This window comes from Capricornis sumatraensis, chromosome X (genome assembly GCF_032405125.1).
Source record: "Capricornis sumatraensis isolate serow.1 chromosome X, serow.2, whole genome shotgun sequence".
Lineage (NCBI taxonomy): Eukaryota > Metazoa > Chordata > Mammalia > Artiodactyla > Bovidae > Capricornis > Capricornis sumatraensis.
Window position 1 is genome coordinate 116767219 of NC_091092.1, and position 24795 is coordinate 116792013.

The 24795-nt window shown below is 43.4% G+C and overlaps 1 protein-coding gene across 1 annotated transcript; it reads right to left on the bottom strand.

The window, feature by feature from the left end:
• Positions 1–10674: 10674 nt before the first annotated feature.
• Positions 10675–11718, bottom strand: LOC138071880 (melanoma-associated antigen B10-like). Its single transcript, XM_068963259.1, has one exon. It carries the CDS (start codon positions 11716–11718, stop codon positions 10675–10677), a length of 1044 nt encoding a protein of 347 aa, XP_068819360.1.
• Between the last annotated feature and the right edge of the window lie 13077 nt (positions 11719–24795).

Below are 24795 nucleotides of genomic sequence, written 5' to 3' on the forward strand. Positions count from 1 at the left end.
GACCCCCACTGTTAAGAGGCAGGTGGTTCCTTCAGTCCTAACTCGGGGCCCTCACGGAGACTGTTGGAAAAGCTTGGATTGCCTCCCTTGAAAGGAAAACATGGCTGCCATCTTAGACCAGGCTCTGCCTTGCAGAGACTGCCCGAGAAGCACGTCAGGGTATGCCTCGGCCTCACCCTCCTTACCCGAGGTGGCCCTGGGCCGACAGCAGTAGAGGGGCTTGATGAGGCTCGCTTCGTCGTGGGGCAGGTGTTCCGGAGACCTCACCCGGCGCCTGCACTGTAAAATGCCGAAGGGCCTGGAAGTCCCTCCCTTTCCTGCCTCGTGACTGCCTTCCTTCCTTTCTTACGAATTCACTTCCCCCGGACACCGGAAACACGCAGCCCGGCACCTCATAACCGGAAGCCGCAGTCTCTCAGGCCTAAAGTGCCAGAGAGGCGCAGGCTCTAGTAGGACGCCTACTGTGGTCTGGCGGGTAGTTCCCTCAGACCTCGCTCAGTTTTGGCGCCATTACCCCCTGACCCTCCCACCTCCCCGCCCACCTCCTCCATCCCCACCTTCCCTTACCCCCACCTCCCCGCCCGCCCACTTCCCCCCACCCCCCACCCCCCACCCCACCTCCTTAGTTAGGGCCTGGGACTGGTCTGGCTGTTGTTTCTGAACCAAAGCCAAAACCTTGCTCAGTGCCTTCGTCCCCCACTGCCCCCTTGGGAAATTTCAAAGCTATTCAGAGGTCCCTCTGCCAGATGATTCCTGTCCCATGTTCTCCCAGGGTGGGCCGAGAACAGGGCAGAACTCTTTGAAAACACGTTTAACTTAGACTGATCGGTCCCCTCACTCCCAACGGCTTTACCGTAATCCCCGGCAGAGCCTGGAGCTTCTCCCTGGACTCTTAAACGAATAGGCCCCTCAGACGACAGGGGCAGAAGTGGTCCTGGGTCAAATCGTTGCCCCACCTGGGCTCCCACCAGCCACCGACAGAAGGGGCCGGGCTCTGTGAGGTCCCCTAAGTTCCGGACTGGTGGTTCCCTCAGACCTTGCCCAGGGTCCTCGCCTTTACTTTCCAGTCCCTCTGCTGGTTTGAGTAGATACCCTGGTCCCACCGCCCTCACCCACCTCAGTCCCCTCAGAGGGAATTTTAAGGTTCTTGGAGGTTGCTGCATTAGATGATTCCTGCTTGAATCCTTTCAGGGCTGATGGCAGGAGTGGGGCTCTCCAGGAGCCTCTCCAGTCTGTGATGGGTGATACCCTCACATCTAACTCAGGATCTTTGCTGTAATTCCAGGCAGAGCCCAGGGTGCCTCCTTCAGTGTTCAAGAGACTGCTCCCCTCAGATCAATGCCTTCATTTCGCTGAAACCCCCAGGGAAGATATAGGAGTGTACCACTTTCGGCCAGATTTGCCTGGGGTCTCCCAGGACTGATGGGGGGAAGGGGTAGGAGGAGGGGAGTTCTATGAGGTGGATCCGTAGAGGCTTCTTCATCTTTTTTTTTTTTTTAAACTACTGTCTGATACTGTGTATCCTTCCTCTGGTTCAGTTCAGTTCAGTTCAGTTCAGTCACTCAGTCGTGTCCGACTCTTTGCGACCCCAAGAATCGCAGCACGCCAGGCCTCCCTGTGCATCACCAACTCCTGGAGTTCACTCACACTCATGTCCACCGAGTCGGTGATGCCATCCAGCCATCTCATCCTCTGTCGTCCCCTTCTCCTCCTGCCCCCAATCCCTCCCAGCATCGGAGTCTTTTTCCAGTGAGTCAACTCTTCGAATGAGGTAGCCAAAGTACTGGAGTTTCAGCTTTAGCATCATTCCTTCCAAAGAAATCCCAGGGCTGATCTCCTTCAGAATGGACTGGTTGGATCTCCTTGCACGCCAAGGGACTCTCAAGAGTCTTCTCCAACACCACAGTTCAAATGCATCGATTCTTCAGCGCTCAGCCTTCTTCACAGTCCAACTTTCACATCCATACATGACCACAGGAAAAACCATAGCCTTGACTAGACGGACCTTAGTTGGCAAAGTAATGTCTCTGCTTTTGAATATACTATCTAGGTTGGTCATAACTTTTCTTCCAAGGAGTAAGCGTCTTTTAATTTCATGGCTGCAGTCACCATCTGCAGTGATTTTGAAGCCCCCCAAAATAAGTCTGACACTGTTTCCACTGTTTCCCCATCTATTTCCCATGAAGTGATAGGACCAGATGCCATAATCTTCGTTGTTACTTAACCTTAAACCATGACCACCCACACATGGCTCTTTAGATTTCAAAGGGTGAAATGAAGGGACTTCTGAGCCTCATAGCCATACTGGAGCCTTCCAGAGCTGACAGCAGGAGCAGACTGCTGTGCTGCCCACATGTTCTGGGGTCCCCCCAGAAATCAAACAAAATTATCATCTTTACTTATGTTGGTGCCTGGGACCTGCTCTCCCTTTCCCTGAGCTGCCCAGGTGCAATTCCCTCAACCTTCTGAGTCCCCAGAGAGGAAACTCAGAAGGGACTACTTTAGGAAATCCCTGCACAGAAGTTGCCAGGAAAGAAAGCAGGGGCGAGGCTCCGGGGTCCACTCTCTTCTGGGATGTGGGGTCCCCTCAGACTCTATCAGAGGCCTTTCCTAAACTCCAAGCAGATGCGGGAACTCTTCCCTTTGCTGACCTGATGCTGCCCACTTCAGATAAAAATGTTCACATCCCTTAAACACCAGAGACAGAATGCAAGGGAAGCCATTTCCAGTCACCCTTTCTGGAGATCCCCAAATCTGACAACAGAGATGGGCCTCTGTATGGTGGCACCTCCTGTTCTGAAATGGCTGGTCCCTTTCACCTCATTCAGAGCCCTCACCTTTAACTTTGTTAGAACCTGGGATTCCTCCATCTGCCAGCCTGAAACTGACAGGCTGGTCACTGTTCTCACTGCAAAGTTTGATTTTACTATATTTACTGCAGATCATGTGATGATTTCAGGAATGGCTGGCTTAGAATCTTTTTATTATTATTTTAATTCTGTTAGATTGGGATTATTACCATGAGAGAGCTATAGCTTTGGACTCCACATATATCTGTCATCCCCAGTGCATTTAACAAGAAACTACATCAACTACAATGGTTATCCATCTGTCTTCTAAGTGTTTGCACTGTGGACCAGCCCCCTACTCCAGTCAGTAGCTGGTAGCTACACAGACCACCAAACACAGCCAGAGTGCTTCTGCCCTCTGGTGTGCAAAGAAATCAGGAACTGTGGAGGCAGATTGAGCTGGAAATAACACCAAAGTTGTTTTTCAAGGCATGTCTACACTCAGTCTTAATTCCCAGTCACTGAGGTAATTATCTTTAAGGAATTCCTTCTCCATTTTCCCCCTTCCTTGTAGCTGCATACCCTTTTTCACTATGCATTGGTAATACTTGCCCTATTTTAACTGATCTGGATCACCAGCAAATCCCATCCACTGCACAGCCTCACCCTCAGCAGCAGGAGGGCCACGTACACAGGGGAGAAATAGCTCTCTGTGTCAGGCATCAAGACAGCTCTCAGCCTGGGACACTGGCAAGACTGCACAGAACCACCAGGGTAGTGAAGAGATGTACTTTCCCACATTCTGTCAATAACATCACTTGGTGAGTGATACAGGAGAGCTAGCTATACTCTGCTTAATAGTGGGTAGGGGCATTCTAAGGGAGGGTGAGGTATCAGGCATGCCTGCCTCCTGAGAAACCTGTATGCAGGTCAAGAAGCAACAGTTAAAACTGCACATGGAACAATGGACTGGTTCCAAATTGGGAAAGGAGTACCTCAAGGCTGTATATTGACACCCTGCTTATTTAACTTATATGCAGAGTACATCATGTGAAATGCCAGGCTGAATGACGCACAAGCTGGAATCAAGATTACCAGGAGAAATATCAATAACCTCAGGCATGCAGATGACACCACCCTTATGGCAGAAAGAAAAGAGAAACTAAAGAGCCTCTTGATGAAAGTGAAAGAGGAGAGTGAAAAAGCTGGCTTAAAACTCAACATTCAAAAAACCAAAGATCTTGGCATCCAGTCCCATCACTTCATGGCAAATAGAAGGGGAAACAATGGAAACCATGACAGACTTTATTTTCTTGGGCTCCAAAATCATGGCAGATGGTGAGTGCAGCCATGAAATTTAAAGATGCTTGCTCCTTGGAAGAAAAGTTATAACCAACCTAGACAGTATATTAAAAAACAGAGACATTACTTTGCTGACAAAGGTCAGTCTAGTCAAACTATGGTTTTTCCAGTGGTCATGTATGGATGTGAGAGTTGGACCATAAAGAAAACTGAGTGTCAAAGAATTGATGGTTTTGAACTGTGGTGTTGGAGGAGACTCTTGAGAGTCCCTTGGACTGTAAGGAGATCCAACCACTCAATTCTAAAGGAAATCAGTCCTGAATATTCATTGGAAGGACTGATGCTGAAGCTGAAGCTCCAATACTTTGGCCACCTAATGGGAAGAACTGACTGAATTGAAAAGACCCTGATACTGGGAAAGATTGAAGGCAGGAGGAGAAGGGGACAACAGAGGATGAGATGGTTGGATGGCATCACTGACTCAAAGGACATGAATTTGAGCAAGCTCTGGGAGATGGTGAAGGGCAGGGAAGCCTGGTGTGCAGCGGTCCATGGGGTCACAAAGAGGCGGACGTGACTGAGCAACTGAACAACTGGTCCTTTAATCCAGTAGATCTACCCACTCAGAACACTCTACAACTTCAAGGTGACAATGATGATGGAGAGATTCCCTAGCCTTTCCATGTAAACTGTCCAGTACCTTCCACCAGATTCTCTACCTTCTCTCCTTCTTATATGTTTTCTACCTTTTGATGACAGCTCCCTGACTGTATACAGCTCTCTAACTTTCAGCTGCCCTAGGCTCTCTGGACTTGTTTCAATACTTGATCTCTCTCAGACTCTGGAAATTACTCCTCTGATCCCACCATCACCTGTCCCAGCATCCTGATGTCCTTCACTCATTTAGTGATTTTTTTTTTTTCTGTCCAGGCTCATTTCCTGGTACATGGTCATTCTGATAAATCCTTACTTCTCAAAGTAAAGGGAATATTTACTTGGTATATCAGAGTTTGTAAAGCATGCACCTAGGGGAATCCTGGTACTTAAGGTATCACTGAAGAAATCTTGCTTTATATGGGTGTGTGAAGAAAAAAAAAATAATTTCTGCTCAACCTATTTAGAAAAAAACTATTTAGAAAAATATACAAATTACAGTAATGTGAGATGATGTATTTTCAATCAAAAGTTTGCCCCAAGTTTAAAAGCTTGATGAAATAAAATTCCATTGAGTGCTTAATTTGTTCACATACATAAATATGTGAGAAGATAATTTGGTATAGCATTATTGGAACAGAATATCAGCAATATTCATAAAAATTTACTATCATCACACTCGAAGGAAGCACTTTGATCTAATTGTGCTTTTGTACCTCTTTCATATGGCAAATCATGCACATTTACCCAAGAATTGATGTCCAATGATGTTGATATCAGTTCTATTAATCAAAACAGCAAATGAGAGACAACTTGTGTGTATATCAGGAAGAAGATGATTAGATTAATCATGACACATGCATACTTTGTAATTCCAGGGAGTAGGTAAAGAGTAACGTGATCTATATATACTCTCACAGAAAGATCCCACCTTCATTTTATTCAGTGACAAGGACAAGTCAGAACCATAGTGAGATATTTATGATAATACTATCTATGATAGTGTTACATATGTATTTTTAAAACCCACAGTGTGTATTTCTAGCACAGGTATGTAAGACTGGCCTGGAATAAATGTTAAAGTACTACACAGAATTTTTATTGCAATTACCTCTGGCCAGGGATGAATCTTTGAGGAATGTGGTAAGGAAGAGTAATTGTGATTTCTTCCTATTGTTAGAATGTTTTGGAAGCAAGATATATGTCCTATTTCCTTTGCAGTTAAGATATTTAAATAAACATAACAGAAATAGTAGGTGTGTATTACTCAGATAAAGTTTTTATGAGATATGATAAGAGAAGTGATTTCTGAATGGCTTAACATAAAATTTTTATTTCTTGTGCACATAAAATCTGCTGGGTACTGGCAGTGGAGGAGAGGGTCTATGTTGTCAGGTAATTCAGGGATCCGAGCTACTTCCATCATGAGCTACAACATCTCAACACAGGCTCTCCACATTTGTGGCTGAATGAAGTAAGAAGCATGGAGTTGTCCTGTGTGTGTGTGTGTGTGTGTGTGTGTGTGTGTGTGTGTATTAATTGCTCAGTCATGTCTGACTCTTTGTGACCCCATGGACTGTAGCCTGCCAGGCTCCTCTCCTCTGTCCATGGAATTCTCCAAGCAAGAATACTGGAGTGGGTTGCCATGCCCTTCTCCAGGGGATCTTCCCAACCCAGGGATCGGACCCAGGTCTCCTGCATTGCAGGCAGATTCTTTACCGTCTGAGCCACCAAGTCCTGGAGTTGGCCTCCTGGTTCTCAAATACCTGGGTCTGAAGGTGACAAGTATGTTTCCACTCATGTGTGTCAAGGATAGTCACATGACCATTCTTAACTATAAGTGATTGAGCATGTAGTCTTCATATGAACCAAGGATGGAGAGCAGGACACGAAGTGAATGAGCACTTGCAGATGTTCCCATTAACTGTTACACAGTAGCTGCTCAAAAAAGAGCCACTATTAAAATTTGTTATGACCGTAGCCCTCGTCATTCCTGGAGGATTTTCTGAGATCAAATTCCCTTGCAATTCAATAACTTTTTCTAGTGCCAATATGTGACTGATGTTCTCAAATATAGGTTCACAGCTGCTTTCAAAAGGATCTTGTAAATCTCAGCAGGGAGGTGCACCCTTCTTCATTCTTAGCACCTTTCTGCACTGACCTTTTCAGTAATCTCTGTAATCTCAATACACTATTTTTCTTCTTCCTTCTGCTGCACGAAAAAAATAATACTTGAGTCCCTGCTATTCACCACCTGTTGAACATGCCTGGATCGTGTACAGGTGTCTTTGACACACTGGAAAATCAGAGTTTCCCTCTGGGGCAGCTACGGACAAGAGGTAGAAGAATGATGGTCATTTTTTTTTTTCTTATTAAAGCTGGCATCTCCACCAAGAAGACATTTTCTACCTCTGTGTTAGACTCAATAGTTGTTCCACATAATGCCCATAACCTTACCCTGAGATTTGTGAATATGTCATGTTACATAGCCAAAGGTAGCTAGTGTGTGTAATAAAAATTATCGAATGAACCTTAAAAATGGGAGGTTATATTGAATTATCTGGGTGGGCCCAATTCAACTACATGAGCCACAAGAGACAGATTCAATGTGCTGTTTCAGAAGCAGGGGCCCATTTGCAAGGAACGAAGAAAGGCCTAGAGGAACTATGGCATCTCCAACTGATAGTCTGCAAGGAGACAGCCTCGTTCTTATAACTACAAATAAGTGAATTCTTCTTAGAACTGGATTCTGAGAGCAACCTGAGTCAGTGTGGAATGTGATTCTTCTCAGCACCTCCCAGTGAGAACCCATACTCTGACAGCTTGATTTGGGCTTGCATAACCCTGAACAGTGACAACAGCACAGCCAACCCATATTTCTCATCTATAGAAATGTGGGATAAATGTGTGTTGTTGTAAGTTCCTTAACTTTTGGCAATCTGTTGGCAATAGAAACATGCTAAATGTTCCTAAAAATCTGAGTTTGGGGTAATGCAGTTCCTACAGGTGGTTGCTACACAGTGATTTCCTTGGTCCTTCCTCATCTTGCCACTTAGGAAAGAAGCTTTGGTTCTTGGCCACTTAGTTAAGCTCACTCTTCAGTGTAAGGATTCAGTGGTCAGTCTCAAATAAATCCAAGGTTAAATTCTCCTTTCTTACTAACCTCATCCACTCTCTAAAATCTCTTCCCTAACTTTAGGGTTATCTTTCAGTAACCTGTAGATCCTGTGTCAAACCAGACTCTACTCACAAGTCAATCTGGAAAAAAAAAAAAAAAAAACTTTTAGTGAAAGTGCCTAAAGCAGATGGGTGTGTGTGTGTTAGTCGCTCAGTTGCGTCCGACTCTTTGTGAGTCCATGGATTCTAGCCCACTGGATTCTTCTGTGCATGTGATTCTCCAGGCAAGAATACTGGAGTGGGCAGCCAGTTCCTTCTCCAGCGGATCTTCCTGACCCAGGGAGTGAACCTGGGTCTCACACATTGTAGGCAGATTCTTTACCGTCTGAGCCACCAGGAAAACCCACGTCTAAACCTCACTGGCGAAGTAGCCACATGAACGGGGCTATTGTTATCAGAGAGGTTCATAGTCAGGGATGGGACAGACAGGGGACATCTAAATCAGGGAAAAAGCAAGTGATTCTGGGCTTTTTGTTCCACTGGGAGCAGAGACCAGCCTGATGAAAGGATACTAGACAGCAGGTCAGGATCCAGACTGTGACAGGAGAAAGATGCAGGGCAAGAGTGATGTTATTTCTGAAAGTGCTTGATTAGGGCAGAGTCAGCTCCCAAGGAATTCTGGGGGAAGGGGCAGGAGAAGCTTAGGTGAGTTAAGTTCACAGCCTAGACTGTATTAATTCTCATTTTCATTTATTATACGTGGGGTAGTACATTGGCAATAGGGTCCTTCATTTCATCGCCTGAGAGACACTGTGGAGTGTTGAGACTAGAAATGAACTAAGAGACAGAACAAGGAGTGGAACAGTGAGGGCCCTAAATGAATTCAGACCAGAGATGTAGTCCCAGTTCTGACACTCATGAGCCATGTGAAGTCAGGAAAATTGCGAAGTTCTGTGAGGCTTTTCTATGAAGTGAGTTTGATAGGCCTTGCTGTGTAGGATTCCTGGGATATATGTAATACATGAAAGCACCAGGCATGGTGTCTGGCAAGTATTGGGTCTTTTGCAGTTATTGCTATTATTATTTTGATCCCAGATCCTACCAAAATCTGCTCTATGGTCTATTTAATCCACGAAATGACCGAGAATATGCAGCACCCTATGATATGGCACAATAAATCAGCTAATATGAGGCTTAACAAGTTGGTTATTTATTGTGTGTGTACGGGAGTTTTCCAGGCTTCCCAGGCAGCGCAGTGGTAAAGAATCTGCCAGCCAATGCAGGAGGCACAAGAGATGTGGGTTTGATGCCTGGGTGGGGAAGATGCCCTGAAACAGCAAATGGCAACCTGCTCCAGCATTCTTGCCTGGAGAATTCCATGGACAGAGGAGCCCAGTGGGCCTACAGTTCATGAGGTCTCAGAGTTGGAAATGACTGAGCATACACACTCGAGCCCACATGTGCATGTGCGTGCACACACACACACACACACACACACGGGAGTCTTCTCCAGTTAGATGAAACTTAAGGATTCCAGAATTTGTGTCAAGTACCAATTCCTTCCATCCCTTCCAACCCTCTTTCCATTCGAACCACCTCTATTTTCATTTATTTCAATCCCATTAAAAATCTAGCCCTAACCTGCAGTTTGCCAAATTGCATACAAGACAGCCTAATGAAATGAACTTCAAATGTAGTGGACTCTATCTCCCAAGCCAGAGCAAAGATGGCTAGCACAGTGGCTTCTGACCACATGCATGTCATATAGAGTATCACCCGTTTCTCAAATTCCCTGGGTATGATGGGCATAAAACACATAGTTCATGTGCTGTGCTCAACTGCTCTGACAAAAGGACACTGGAAAGCATGCAGGTCACCTTCCATTCTTATTCCAGGTGGAGAATTCTCTCCGGTTTATCCATGACTCAAATGTAACTGCAAGGAGTTTTCCATTTCAGGCTTTAGTCTCTCAACTCTGGACACACTTTCTGAAGGTCTGACCCTTGCCCACCACTCTCACACCCTCATTTGATCCACCTCCTAGCTTACCACAGCCTGACTCCCATTGAAGGATTTGCCATTTCTCAAACTCACTTGCCTCAGAGCATTTACACTTGACTGCACAATTCTGGATCCTCCAATGTTCTCTCTTCCTTTTGATCCGTCCTTAGGTCTGAGTTTCTCACCATCTTTAATTTACAGCTGTTGCCAGACTCAAAAATTCTATGGGCATGCTTGTTTATCCTGATGTTCCCAGTAGTAGCCTAGAGCCTGTCAAAGAGCAAGCTCATGGAATGTTTGAGAAATAGATGAGACAGTGTGAAAGAGATCTTATTTATTATGATGTAATTATAGTAAACACATTCAAGTATATATCTCTTAATTTTACAGAACAGACTAAATGTGATAAGGCACGTAAAACTTTATCACCTTTTACTTTTTTTTTCTATTTTTTGATCTGAGCCATTTTACTGCTGATTTCTTTTCACATTTCCTTGGAAATGCCTAATCCAGTAACATGTTACCTTGTTCTGAATAAGTAAATAGGACTTAAAGTTTCCCAATTTGTTCTATAAAATAGTAAAACTCTTACTTTTAAACCTCATAAACATCAATACATGTCTGATTTATATTATTCATAAATGCAGATTCTGAAGCTAGTTAAACTTTCTACTAAAAGGAGCAATATTCATGCAAATTAATCTACACAGAACAGGAACACAAACATGTTATATACTCTGTTTTCTCCAGCCCTGCCCCAACCTTCCACTAGTGAGAACATTAGCTGTTCTCTTCAAATTTTCCTCAGCCTTCATTTGGTGCAGGAAAAGCCGCGGGCTGTGGCCCAGGAGTGGGCACTGGCCAAAGCAGCAGTATGAGCCCTGGCTGAAGCTCTAGCTTGGGCTCTCTCTTCCTCATCTCTCAAAGCCTCCTTATACAAGGATGGGAAGGCAGCGGGGACCGTATTATGGATCTTAGCTACAAACTCCAGCACTTTCATCTTGGTGGTTTCAGTGTAGGCTCTCGGGCCCCACAGAAACTCATAGCGTGGAGGATCACTATTGGCCACCTGGCGGTACTCCAGATACTTTTCCTGCACTAAATCTTTGGTGATGAGCTGCTTCACATCCCCATAGATGGTGTCCTTCTTCTCCTCATATAACTCCATCATATTCAGCACTTTCCACACTTGCTCCTCAGTGGCGCAGTTGCCCTTCGTGAGGATCACACCCAGGACAATCATCAGCAGACCAGTCTTGGGAATCTCTCTGTCATCACCCAGCTTTTCGTCAGAGCCCAGTTCCATTTTATTGACAAGGACATAAGTACCCTTGTTGGGATCCGTTTCTTTCACGTCGAGGCCAAACAGCAGCTCCAGATGCTCAGAGGCTTTCCTGAGGATCTCACTGAAGTGATTCTTGTACTTGTGGATTACATTTCTCAGCATCTCTCTCTTGGTCACAGGCTCTTTCATTTGATACTTGACCAGAAGGTAATTCACCAACAAAGCAACCTTCTTGTCTACGGGATCTTTGGGACAGCGCTTAGTGGTATCTTGACTCTGAGGGACTTTTGGCTTTTCCTCTCCTTGATCAGTGGCACCTTCACTAAATTTTGCATCTGAAACAGAGGCAGCAACAGTGGTGGAGCAGATTTTGCCAGGCACTTGAAGACTGCTGGATGTTCCAGTGGCAGCTGAGCTCTGGGGAACATCTTCAAAAGAAGGAGATGGGGAAGAAGGGAATTCTTCTTTCTCTGGTTCAGTGGGCTGAGCTTCCACCCGATCACTGGACTCTTGTCGAGCCTGGCGGCGTTTTTCACGGGCACGAAGCTTACTCTTCTGACCCCGAGGCATGATGACTGACAGTACGTGATAAAGAAGGTAAATGACTCTATCACCTGGAGGAAAGAGGACGAAATGGTGTGAGTCTTCAGTGGGGATGACAGCCCCCTCTGCAAGTTTCCTTGCAGGCACTGCTCTAGAAACCCATAAGGCTCCTCTTCCCTCATCAGCCTTTCCCCTGAAGACTCTGTAGAAGTAACTAGAGTTCTTCTAGAAGAACCTAGAAGTAAACTTTAGGCTGCAGCTCTCCACCCCTATCTGGGTCCTACTGGAGCAGATATAGAGTCTGTCCAGTCTGGGCCCTCTGGAGCCTCCCCTGTTCTGGAGTAGCAGGTGTTTCTGTCAGTTCACACTCAGGGCCATTACCTTGACTTCTGGCAGGACCCGAGGTCCTGTGCTTAACTGCTCTCACGCTGACTCATCACTCCAAAGCCCTCACATCCCTGACATCATGGAGGAGGAACTGAAAGGGGACATCACTCGGATGGCAGCAGTGACAGAGCTCTCTGGGACCGTCTCCACCCTAGGAGAATCAGGATTCTCACCCTTCACTCAGAGGCCTTACCTTGGTTTCTTGCAGGACCTAAGACTTCTCCCTTGGCTGACCTTAGACCTACCCCTTTGGAGCAAGGCCTTCACATCTCTAAAAGTCCTAGGAGGAGTTTAGGGAGGTCTCACTTTAACATACCTTCACCAGGAACCCTTGCCAGGGATGACATCACATGTAGGGCTCTGTGAAACACCCTCTGTTCTGTGATGAGCTGTCCCCTCAACCTTCAGGTTCCTGATAGTAATTCCTCCCCTTGACTAACTGGTGTCTTTCCTTCTTCAGATCTGAGGCCTATAATAATCAAACCAAGGCCCTCATCTCCTGGTATCTTGGAATATGCAGTGGGGGTGGGGGGCAGACTCAGTATGACAGATCTCTGAAGGGCTTCCCAGGGCTGGTCACAGAGGAAGGGCCTGACTTGGTGCACTACCCTTCAGTCCTCACTATGACTTCCAGAAGGGCCTGGCTGGATCAATTCCTTGTAATAGGACCCTCTTCTCTCTGTGACCACTGAGGATAAAGTGAGAGATGTCTTAGCTTGACAGCCTTGCTTAGCTTGACACCAGGGCTTATAACAGGGTGGCGCTCTGTGGGGCCCCTCTTTGTCTTAAAGGAGGAGTTCCTACAGTCCTTGCTCAAGGTTCTGAACTTAAAGCCACTCCAAGGACTCCTCCCTCTGCTAACCTGAATTATCTAGCATTAGACCAAGGCTCTTATACATCTCCCTTCCTCCTCCCTCTGCTCCCCACTTCTTCACCCCCGCCCACTCCCCAAACACCCCGCCCCCGCCTCTTCACACCCCCGCCCCTCTTGAAACACCCCCTTCACCCAGCCCCCCTTGTCCCCTCCCCCAACACCCCCATCCCTACCCCCCCTCCCCCCCCCCCCCCCGCATATCCCCACTAACTTCCCCCCCGACACTCCCCTCCCCATGGGAAGGTGAGGCGAGGGGACATGTGGACCTTATGGCCCTGCCAGGAACCCCCAGAGCTGACCACATGAGCGGGGCTCTGTAGGCTCGGCTCTGGGGAGGCCATTTCCCCTAGAATGCAAACAGGGGCATTTATTGACTCTGGCCAGGCCTGGTATTCCATCCTCTATTGGCTTGAGACAGACATCCCCCTGGTCAAGTAGCTCAACCTCCTGGAGGGGCCAGACGGGACATTAGGTGTGCCCAGTCCAGTCACCCATGCGTGGGGTCTGACGGGGCCAACTGCCGCGACAGGGAGCCCAGGGGACGCCTCTATTATGGGAAAGGGGACGTTCCGCCGAACTCACAAAGGGTTCTTCGTTGATCCCGAGAGGCCCTGCATTCCGCTGCTGGCTTGACGCCAACGCCCTGGTCCAATGTTACTATTTTCCTAAGTTCCTAGAATATGTCGGCAATATGTCGGACAATCCCTAACCAGAATCTTCCAGGACCCAAGATGGGGCAGAACTATAGTGCATACTGTCTTTTGAGTTAGAGGGTCCCTCAAACCTTACCTTACCCCTGGTAAAACTCGGATGCCTCTCTCGGCCGACTGGACGCCATGCTTTTTCAACCACACAGTCTCACCACCTAACCTCTGGAGACGGAAGTCAGAGTGCCGCACATCCGGGGACCTCTACCCATGCACCCTGTGCTCTCCACGCCCACCGCCCTGCCTCCCAGGCTAGACAGCAGAGATGGGGCTTGAGTCTGCAGTGCCTGCTCTCTTCCGTTATGCTGCTGCTGTTGCTAAGTCACTTCAGTCGTGTCCGACTCTGTGCGACCGCATAGACGGCAGCCCACCAGGCTCCTCCATCTCCGGGATTCTCCAGGCAAGAACACTGGAGTGGGTTGCCATTTCCTTCTCCAATGCATGAAAATGAAAAGTGAAAGGGAAGTCGCTCAGTCATGTCTGACTCTTAGCGACCCCATGGACCGCAGCCTACCGGGCTCCTCCGTCCATGGGATTTTCCAGGCAAGAGTACTGGAGTGGGGTGCCATTGCCTTCCATTATGGGTGGTACCCAAAGCCCTCTCTGCGAAGTTAGGGCCTCATTTTGGCTCCTGATGGATTGATTAAAGGCTCCTTGGGAAATGCCACCTCCGTGTAAGCTCCGGAAAGTTTCTCAAACTCTTGCAGACAGTGGGTACAAGTGCCAAGGTGATGTGAGATGAAGATGCTGCCACGCGCATGAGGTAGGGGGACTAGAACGGGTTCTGGGCTGTTAAGAGAAAATGCATAGCAATGATGGATCTCGTCACTTGTAAATATACTCTCGTGAGTTTTTCTGTTAGAAAAATTCTACTTTCTACAGGGAAGAGTCAGATCTGCATAATTTTAGGAACCCAGATCTTTTTATCTTACCTAACTAACATTGCACAGGATAGTGAAATTGATTGCAATTTTAACTCATTTATGACGAATATATTATATATCTATTCTAATAATTGGTGCTTTGTACACAAGGCTCTTTGTTTTGCTACAATTGTCTGTACACCAGGTTTTTGAAGTCACTTATTCATTTGAATTATCCATGGCCTTTTCCTTTCTATTTCTGTAAACTGATAATCAGATTTACAATGAATAATTTCTGTTTCTTTTTAGTAGTTCTAGCATTTATTTATTTTTGTATTCTTATTCTTTGGTTATGCATTCCAGTCCAATTTTAAACAGTAGAGTTGGTAGCGTGTTGCTTGCTGTGTCTTGTTCCTTACCTTAACAGTAATGCTGACATTTTGCACTTAACATTTCCTTTACTATAGATTTTAGGAAATGCAAATTCCCTTCTAATGTTAGTTTGCTACATAGTATTATTATGAATTAATGTTTAATTCTTTTCAAAAGCTTTTTCTGCATTTCAGTACATGGTCAAATTAATTTTAAAATTTTATCTGTTAATGTGGTAATGTTTTAGGCAGTTTTTTCCTAATGTTATATCATCATTACATTTATTGGATTCAGCTTCATTTTTTTTTCCATTTAATTCGCTGCTGTATTGAAACTTCTATGCATTTATTTAGGATCACTTCCTGAGTGGGGGTAAGTTTGGCTCAAATATTGTTTTCAGGGTGTCCTCAGCTGGTTTTCTTATCAAGGGGAGCTAGCCAGGGAAAATGAGTTAAAAGATTTCCCTTTTTTTTTTTTAATGCTTTTGATGTGTTTACATAAGATGGTGGTTAATTTTTTGCTTATTATATAATTTGATAGACCTCCCTTGTCCTGAAACACTTGAAAGTGTTGAGGAGAGTTTCAGTTTGTATTTCTCAACTAGAGTTTTCTATTTCTGTTTGGACCACTTAGATAAGCAATATTTTTTTTCTAAATACTGGTCTGTTTTCACTGGGGTTTCAAATTTAATGGCAACATGTATGTTCTTTTTATTGGAGAAATTCTCAAACATACACAACGGTAGAGAAACTAGTGTAGTAAAATTAATACACCCGATGTCAGAATCAACAATCATCAATACATACTCAATCTCATTCCCATTTATACCCATACGTACCCCAATCTCTGCCATTGAAATAATGAGAAACAAATCCTAGATATTATAATATCATTGCATCTTTAAATATGTCAATACCTGTTTCCAAAAGATAGATATTCTTTATGAAGCACAAACCAATTACACATACCCTACCTTAAAAACTATAATATCAACAAATGTCCAATTATTTTTCACATTTACCTGATATTTTTTAAGTGTTTTGCCCTTGAATTAGGGTCAAATGAAGTCTATTGAATGTCAATGCTTTTTATGTCATTATGCTTTCTTTTATGCTTTATATTTTTATGCTTTTAACTTACAGATCTTATCCTCCCCTCCCCCCATAGATACATTACTTCTTTTCTTTGTCATTTATTTGGTGGTTGTTGTGGAGGGGAGCAGGAAACTCATCATATGTTCAGTCCAGTTTCCTATGGCTTGGATTTTGCTGATTCCAACATTGATGTCCTTCTCCTCCTGTATTTCTCTAAATCAGTTGAAGTTGGATCAGATTAAGGTTTAAGTTTTTTATCTCTATTTTTTTTTTTCCTATGGAAAGACCACTGCATGGGTGGTACTGTGAACTTTCATTACTAGGAACCGAATGTATGTCTCTGTTTGTATTGATGTTTGCAGTCTTTGAAGAGTAGCATTTTGTTCATTTGATAAGTCCTGCCTGACTCTTTGCAATCCCGTGGACTGCAGCACACCAAGCTTCCCTATCCTTCACTATCTCCCAGAGTTTGCTCAAATTCATGTTCATTGAGTCAGTGATTCTATCTAATCATCTCATCCTCTGCCTCCCTCTTCTTTTGCCTTCAATCTTTTCCAGCATCAGGGTCTTTTCCAATGCTGTGGCTCTTTGCATCAGGTGGCCAAAGTATTGGAGTTTCAGCTTCAGCATCAGTCCTTCCAATGAATATTCAGGGTTGATTTCCTTTAGGATTCACTGATTTGATCTCCTTGCAGTCCAATGGACTCTCAAGAGTCTTCTCCAGCACCACAATTCAAATGCATTAGTCCTTTGTTGCTCAGCCTTCTTTATGGTCCAAATTTCACAGACACATATATGACTACTGGAAAAACCATAGCTTTGACTATATGGACCTTTGTCAATAAAGTAATATCTCTGCTTTTTAATATGCTGTCTAGGTTTGTCTGGGCTTCCACTGGGGCTTTCCTGGTGGCTCAGTGGTAAAGAATCTACCTGCCAATGCAGGAGACAAGAGACATGGGTTCGATCCTGAGTCAGGAAGATTCCCTGGAGGAGGGCATGGCAACTCACTCCAGCTTTCTTTCCTGGAGAATCCCATGGACAAAGGAGCCTGGAGGGCTACGGTTCATAGAGTCGCAGAGTCAGACATGACTGAAGTGACTGAACACTAGGTGTGTCATAGCTTACCTTCCAAGGAGCAAGCGTCTTTTAATTTCATGCTGCACTCACCATCTGCAGTGATTTTGGAGCCCAAGAAAATAAAATCTGTCACTGCTTCTACTTTTTTCCTTTCTATTTGCCATGAGGTGATGGGACTGGATGCCATGATATTAGATTTCTGACTGTTGATTTTTAAGCCAGCCTTTTCACTCTCCTCTTTCACTCTCATCAAGAGGTTCTTAGTTCCTCTTCACTTTATGCCATTAGAGTGGTATCTGCATGTTTGAGGTTGTGATATTTCTCCCGATAATCTTTATTCAGGGTTGTGATACATCCATCCTGGCATTTTGCATGATGTTCTCTGCATTTACGTTAAATAAAAGGGTGACAATATACAGTGTTGTCGTACTCCTTTCTCAGTTTTGAACCAGTCTGTTGCCCCATGTCTGGTTCTAACTGTTGCTTCTTGAACTGCATACAGGTTTTTCAGCAGTCAGGGAAGATGATCTGTTATTCCCATCTCTTTAAGAATTTTCCACAGTTTGTTGTGATCCACACAGTCAAAGGCTTTAGCATAGTCAATGAAACAGAAGCAGACGTTTTTCTGAAATTCCCGTGCTTTTTCTATGATCCAACAGATGTTGGCAATTTGATCTGTGGTTCCTCTGCCTTTTCTAAACCCAGCTTGAATGTCTGGAAGTTCTCCGTTCACATACTGTTAAAGCCTAGCTTGAAGGACTTTGAGCATTACCTTGCTAGCATGTGAAAAGAGCACAATTGTTCAGTAGTTTGAACATTCTTTGACACTGCCCTTCTTTGGGGTTGAAATGAAAACTGACCTTTTCCAGTCCTTGTGGCTACTGCTGAGTTTTCCACATTTGCTAACATATTGAGTGCAGCACTTTCACAGCATCATCTTTTAGGATTTGAAATGGCTTAGCTGGAATTCCATCACCTCCACTAGCTTTGTTCGTAGTGATGCTTCCTAAGGCCCACTTGACTTCACATTGCAGGATGTCTGGCTTTAGGTGAGTGATCACACCATCATAGTTATCTGGGTCACGAAGATCGTTTTTGTATAGTTTTGTGTATTCTTGCCAGCTCTTTGTAATCTCTTCTGCCTTCATTTCTGTCCTTTATCATGCCCATCCTTGCATGAAATATTCCCTTAATACCTTCAATTTTCTTGAACAGGTCTCTAGTCATTCCCATTCTATAGTTTTCCTTTATTTCTTTGCATTGTTCATTTTGAAAGACTGCCTCTCTCCTTGCTATTCTTTGGAACTCTGCATTCAGATGGGTATATCTTTCCTTTTCTCCCTTGCTTTTCATTTCTCTTCTTTCCTCAGCGATTTGTAAAGCCTCCTCAGACAACTACTTTGGTTCTTGCATTTCTTTTTCATTGGGATGATTTTGGTCACTACCTCCTGTACAATGTTATGAACCTCTGTCATAGTTCTTCAGGCACTCTGACTACCACATCTAATACCTTGAATCTATTCATCACCTCCACTGTAGAATCGTCAGGGCTTTGATTTACATCATACCTGAATTGCCTAGTGATTTTCCCTGTTGTTTTCAACTTAAGCCTGAATTTTGCAATAAGGAGCTCATGATCTGAGCCACAGTCAGCTCTGAGTGAGTGAAGTCGCTCAGTTGTGTCCGACTCTTTGCGACCCCATGGACTGTAGTCTATCAGGCTCCTCCGTCCACAGGATTTTCCAGGCAATAGTACTGGAGTGGGTTGCCATCTCCTTCTCCAGGGTATCTTCCTGACCCAGGGATCGAACCTGGATCTCCCTTATAGTAGACAAACGCTTTACCGTCTAAGCCACCAGGGAAGTCCTACAGTCAGCTCTAGGTCTTGTTTTTGCTGACTGTAGAGCTTCTCCATCTTAGGATGTGGAGAATATAATAATTTTGATTTCAGTATTTACCATCTGGTGATGTCCATGTGTAGAGCTGTCTCTTGTGTTGTTGGAAAAGGGTCTTTGGTATCACCAGTGTGTTCTCTTGGCAACACTCTATTAACTTTTGCCCTCCTTCATTTTGTACTCCAAGGCCAGACTTGCCTGTTACTCCAGTTATCTCCTGACTTACTACTTTTGTTTTCCAATCCCCTATGATGAAAAGGACATATTGTTTTTTTGTTAATTCTAGAAGGTCTTGTAGGTCTTCATAGAACCAGTCAACTTCAGCTTCTTTAGCACCAGTGGTTGGGGCATAGACTTGGATTATGGTTATGTTGAGTGGTTTGCCTTGGAAACGAACCAAGATCATTCTGTTGTTTTGGAGGTTGCACCCAAGTACTGCATTTGACTATGAGGGCTACTCCATCTCTTCTAAGGGATTCTTGCCCACAGTGGTAGACATAATGGTCATCTGAATTAAATTTGCCATTTCCGTGCATTCTTGTTCACTGATTCCTAAGATGTCGATGGTCATTCTTGCCATCTCCTTCTTGACCATGTCCAATTTGCCTTGATTCATGGACCTAACAGTCCAGGTTCCTATGCAATATTGAGCTATTAGTAATTGCCCTCTGCTCTTCCCCAGTAGCATTTTGGACACCTTCCGACCTGGGAGGGCTCATCTTCTGGTGTCATATCTTTTTGCTTTTTCATACTGTTCATGGGATTTTCATGGCAGTAATACTGGAGTGGTTTGCCATTCCCTCCTCCAGTGGATCATGTTTTGTTAGAACTGTCCATTATGACCCATCTGTCTTGGGTAGCCCTGCACAACATGGCTCATAGCTTCATTGAGTTATGCAAGCTCCTTTGCCATGACAAAGCTGTGATCCATGAAGGGGGAAGATTAGCATATTTATCCATAAATTAATTGAGAGTTGCATAATATTAATTTTCTCTATTATTTCTTCTAAGTTTGCTAGATGACATATCTATCTATGTAGAAACCTATCCTTGTCCTCCATTTGGTAATGATATTTATACTATTCTCTTAGAATATTTAAGTTCTTTTTGCATCTATGTTTTGTACAGTATTATTTAATTAATATAACTTCTGTTTCTTTCCTTTTTAATTGATGATAACTATAAAACTGTCAGTTGTATCAATCTTTTCAAATAATAGGCTTTTGTTAGTTGACTTCATTATCTTTTAATTAATCATTGCTGCATTTTTATTCATTATTTCCTGCATTTTATTTTGAGAGGTTGAATATGATGCTCTGTCTCTAGTTTCTTGAATTTTTTTGCATGTTTTAAATATTTCTAATTTTTTACCATTATGATTTTAGTTTCCAATAACTGTATTTTTATTTCCAGATATTGTTTTACTTCTTTTTCAAATTAGCCTGTTCTCTTCCCTAATTTCTTATTCTTATGGTCTCTATGCTTTCTATTGTCTTTAATGGATTTTATTTTTATATATTAGTTTCAGGTGTACAACATAATTCAATTTTTATATATTGTGAAACAATCACCACATTAATTCTAGCTTATACCCATCACCACATATAATTACATTTTTTCCCATGTGGTGAGAACTTTTAAGTTCTACTCTCTTAGAATCTTTCAGATATACACATACAGTATTATCAACCATGTTGCCATGCTGTACATTATATTCCCAGGACTTATTTATTTTATAACTGCTAGTTTATACCTTTGGACCACCTTTACCCATTTCATCTTCTCTCCACCCTCCAGTAATGGCAACAGCTAGTAGGTTCTCTGTATCATTGTTTCTCTGTCAGACTTTTTTCATTTAGCATAATTCTTTCAAGATCTATCCTTGTTGTTGCAAATGGCAAGATTTCCTTCTTTTTATGACTGAAAACATTACATTATATATATATAGATATGTATATATATAGATATGTATAGATATGTAATATTTGCTTTATCCATTCATCAGTTGGTAGACACCTAGGTGGTTTCCATATCTTGGCTATGTGAAAATGGGGTTGCATATCTTTTCAAGTTAGGATTTTCATTTTCTTCCAAGAAATATCCAGAAGTGAATTGCCTGGATCTTATGGTAGTTATATTTCTGGTTTCTTGAGGAACTTCTATACTGTTTCCATAGTGGCTGCACTATCTATAAATTTATTTAAGGCTATAAATATCCATCTGAGTACCACTTGGGCTGTTTCCTGAAAGTAATGCTAATAGAACGTAACGTGTTCAGTTCAATTCGGTCACTCAGTCATGCCCAACACTTTGTGACCCCATGGACTGTAGCATGCCAGGCTTCCATGTCCATTACCAACTCCCAGAGCTTGCTCAAACTCATGTCCATCAAGTTAGTGATGCCATCCAACCATCTCATCCTCTGTCATCCCCTTCTCCTCCTGCCTTCAATTTTCCCCAGCATCAGGGTCTTTTCCAGTGAGTCAGTTCTTCTCATCAGGTGGCCAAAGTATCAGAGTTTCAGCTTCAGCATCTGTCCTTCCAAAGAACACCCAGGACTGATTTCCTTTAGGATTGTCTGGTTGGATCTCCTTGCAGTCCAAAGGACGCTCGAGAGTCTTCTCCAACACCACAGTTCAAAAGCATCAATTCTTCAACGCTCAGTTTTCTATATGGTCCAATTCTCACATTCATACATGACTACTGGAAAAAACAGAGCTTTGACTAGGTGGACTTTTGTCAGCAAAGTAATGTTTCTGCTTTATAATATCCTGTCTAGGTTGATCATAGCTTTTCTTCCAAGGAGGAGGCATCCTTTAATTTATGGCTGCAGTCACCATCTGCAGTGATTTTGGAGCCCAGGAAAATAAAGTCTGTCATGGTTTCCATTGTTTCCCCATCTATTTGCCATGAAGTGATGGGACCAGATACCATGATCTTAATTTTTTGAATATTGAGTTTTAAGCCGACTTTTTCACTCTCCTCTTTCACTTTCATCAAGAGGCTCTTTAGATCTTCTTTGCTTTCTGCCATAAGGGTGGTGTCATCTGCATATCTGAGGTTATTGATATTTCTCCTGGCAATCTTGATTCCAGCTTGTGCTTCATTCAGCCTGGCATTTCACATGATGTACTCTGCATGTAAGTTAAATAAGCAGGGTGACAGTATACAGCCTTGATGTACTCCTTTTCTAATTTGGAACCAGTCCATTGTTCCATGTCCAGTTCTAACTGTTGCTTCTTGAGTTGCATACAGATTTCTCAGGAGGCAGGTAAGGGGGTCTGGTATTCTCATCCCTTTAAGAGTATCCAGTTTGTTGTGATCAAAGCCTTCGGAGTAATCAATAAAGGAAAAGTAATTTTTTTTTAAATCTCTCTTCCTTTTTCTATGATTGAACAGGTCTTAGCAATTTGATCTCACTTTCCTCTGCCTTTTCTAAATCCAGCTTGAACATCTGGAAGTTTTTGGCTCATGTACTGTTGAAGCTTAGCTTGGAAAATTTTGAGCATCACTTTTCTAGTGTGTGAGATGAGTGCAATTGTGCAGTAGTTTGAACATTCTTTGGCATTGCCTTTCTTTGGGATTGAAATGAAAAGTGACCTTTTCAAGTCCTGTGGCCACTGCTGAGTTAGTTTTCCAAATTTGCTGGTGTATTGAGTGCAGCACTTTTACAACATCATCTTTTAGGACTTGAAGTAGCTCAACTGGAATTCTGTCACGTCCACTAGCTTTGTTCATAGTGATGCTTCCTAAGGCCCATTTGACTTCGCATTCCGAGATGCTTGGCTCTAGGTGAGTGATCACACCATCATGGTTATCTGGGTCATGAAGATCTTTTTGTATAGTTCTTCTGTGTATATTTGCCACCACTTCTTAATATCTTCTGCTTCTGTTAGGTCTATACCATTTCTGTCCTTTATTGTGCCTATCTTTGCATGAAGTGTTCCCTTGGTATCTCTAATTTTCAAGATATCTCTAGTCTTTCTCATTCTATTGTTTTCCTTCATTTCTTTACATTGACCATTTAAGAAGGCTTTGTTCTTATCTCTCCTTGCTATTCTTTGGAACTCTGCATTCAGGTGGATATATCTTTCCTTTTCTCCTTTGCCTTTCACTTATCTTCTTTTCTCAGCTATTTGTAAAGCCTCCTCAGACAACCATTTTGCCCTTTTGCATTTATTTTTCTTGGGGATGGTTTTGATCACTGCCTCCTGTACAGTGTCACAAACCACTGTCCATAGTTCTTCAAGCACTCTGTCTATCAGATCTAATCCCTTGAATCTATTTGTCACTTCCACTGTATAATTTTAAAGGATTTGATTTAGGTCATATCTGAATGGTCTAGTGGTTTTCCCTACTTTATTCACTTAAACCTGAATTTTGCAGTAATGAGTTCATGATCTGAGCCAGTCAGCTCCTGGTCTCATTTCTTCTGACTGTATAAAGCTTTTCCATCATCAGCTGCAAAGAATATAATCAATCTGATATCAGTATTGACCATCTGGTGATGTCCATGTGTAGAGTCATCTCTTCTGTTGTTGGAAGAGGGTGTTTGCTATGACCAGTGCATTCCCTTGGAAAAAGCCTGTTAGCTGTTGTCCTGCTTCATTTTGTACTCCAAGGCCAACTTTGCCTGTTACTCCAGGTGTTTCTTGACTTCCTATTTTTGCATTCCAGTCCCCTATGATGAAAAGGACATTTTTTTTTTTTTTGGTGTTAGTTCTAGAAGGTTTTGTAACTCATCATTGAATCATTCAACTTCAGCTTCTTCAGCATTAGTGGTTGGGGCATAGACTTGGATTACTGTGATATTAAATGGTTTGCCTTGAAAACAAACAGAGATCTTTCTGTCATTTTTGAGATTGCACCCATTACTGCATTTCAGACTCTTGTTGATTATGAGGGCTACTCCATTTCTACAAAGGAATTCTTGCCCACAGTAGTAGATATAATGGTCATCTGAATTAAATTCTTCCATTCTAGTCCATTTTAGTTCACTGATGCCTAAAATGTCAGTGTTTACCTTTACCATCTCCTGTTTGATCACTTCCAATTTGCCTTGATTCATGGACCTAACATTCCAGGTTCCAATGCAATATTGTTCTTTACTACATCGGACTTTACTTCCATCACCAGTCACATCCACAACTGGGTGTTGTTTTCACTTTGTTGACTTATATGGGTTTCTAGGGTTCGTTCCTAAGCATGGCATCATGCTGATACTATCTCTGAAGAAGATTCAATAGTATTCAGAGTCTACTGAGCTAGTAAAGTTTCTTGAAGTGAAGTGAAGTGAAGTGAAGTCTCTCAGTCATATCTGACTCTTTGCAACCCCGTGGACTGTAGCCCACCAGGCTCCTCGGTCCATGGGATTCTCTAGGCAAGAATACTGGAGTGGGTTGCCATTTTCTTCTCCAGGGGATCTTCCCGACCCAGGGATCAAACCCAGGTCTCCCACATTGCAGGCAGACGCTTTAACCTCTGAGCCACTAGGGAAAGTTTCTTAAGGGATCAAAAATGTCCCCTAATTCTAGCTTCCAAATTTCCCATAATGACGTCAAGTGCAACTGCTAAAAATTATTGACTAAAACTAGGCCTCTTCTTTAGAGTAGTCTTTGTTGGTCAGTGATAGAAACACCTTTGTGATGTTGTCCAAATCTCTAACGCCACCAGCACCAGTATCCTGGTTCAACACTGGGGCTAGGAAATTAATCCTGAAGCTGATGAAATCCAGGGAGAAGATATCTAAACTACTGATTACTGTAGCCAATATCATAGTAGTATAGATAACTATGACATGGAATTAGTAGCATTGCTGCCCACATGAATACA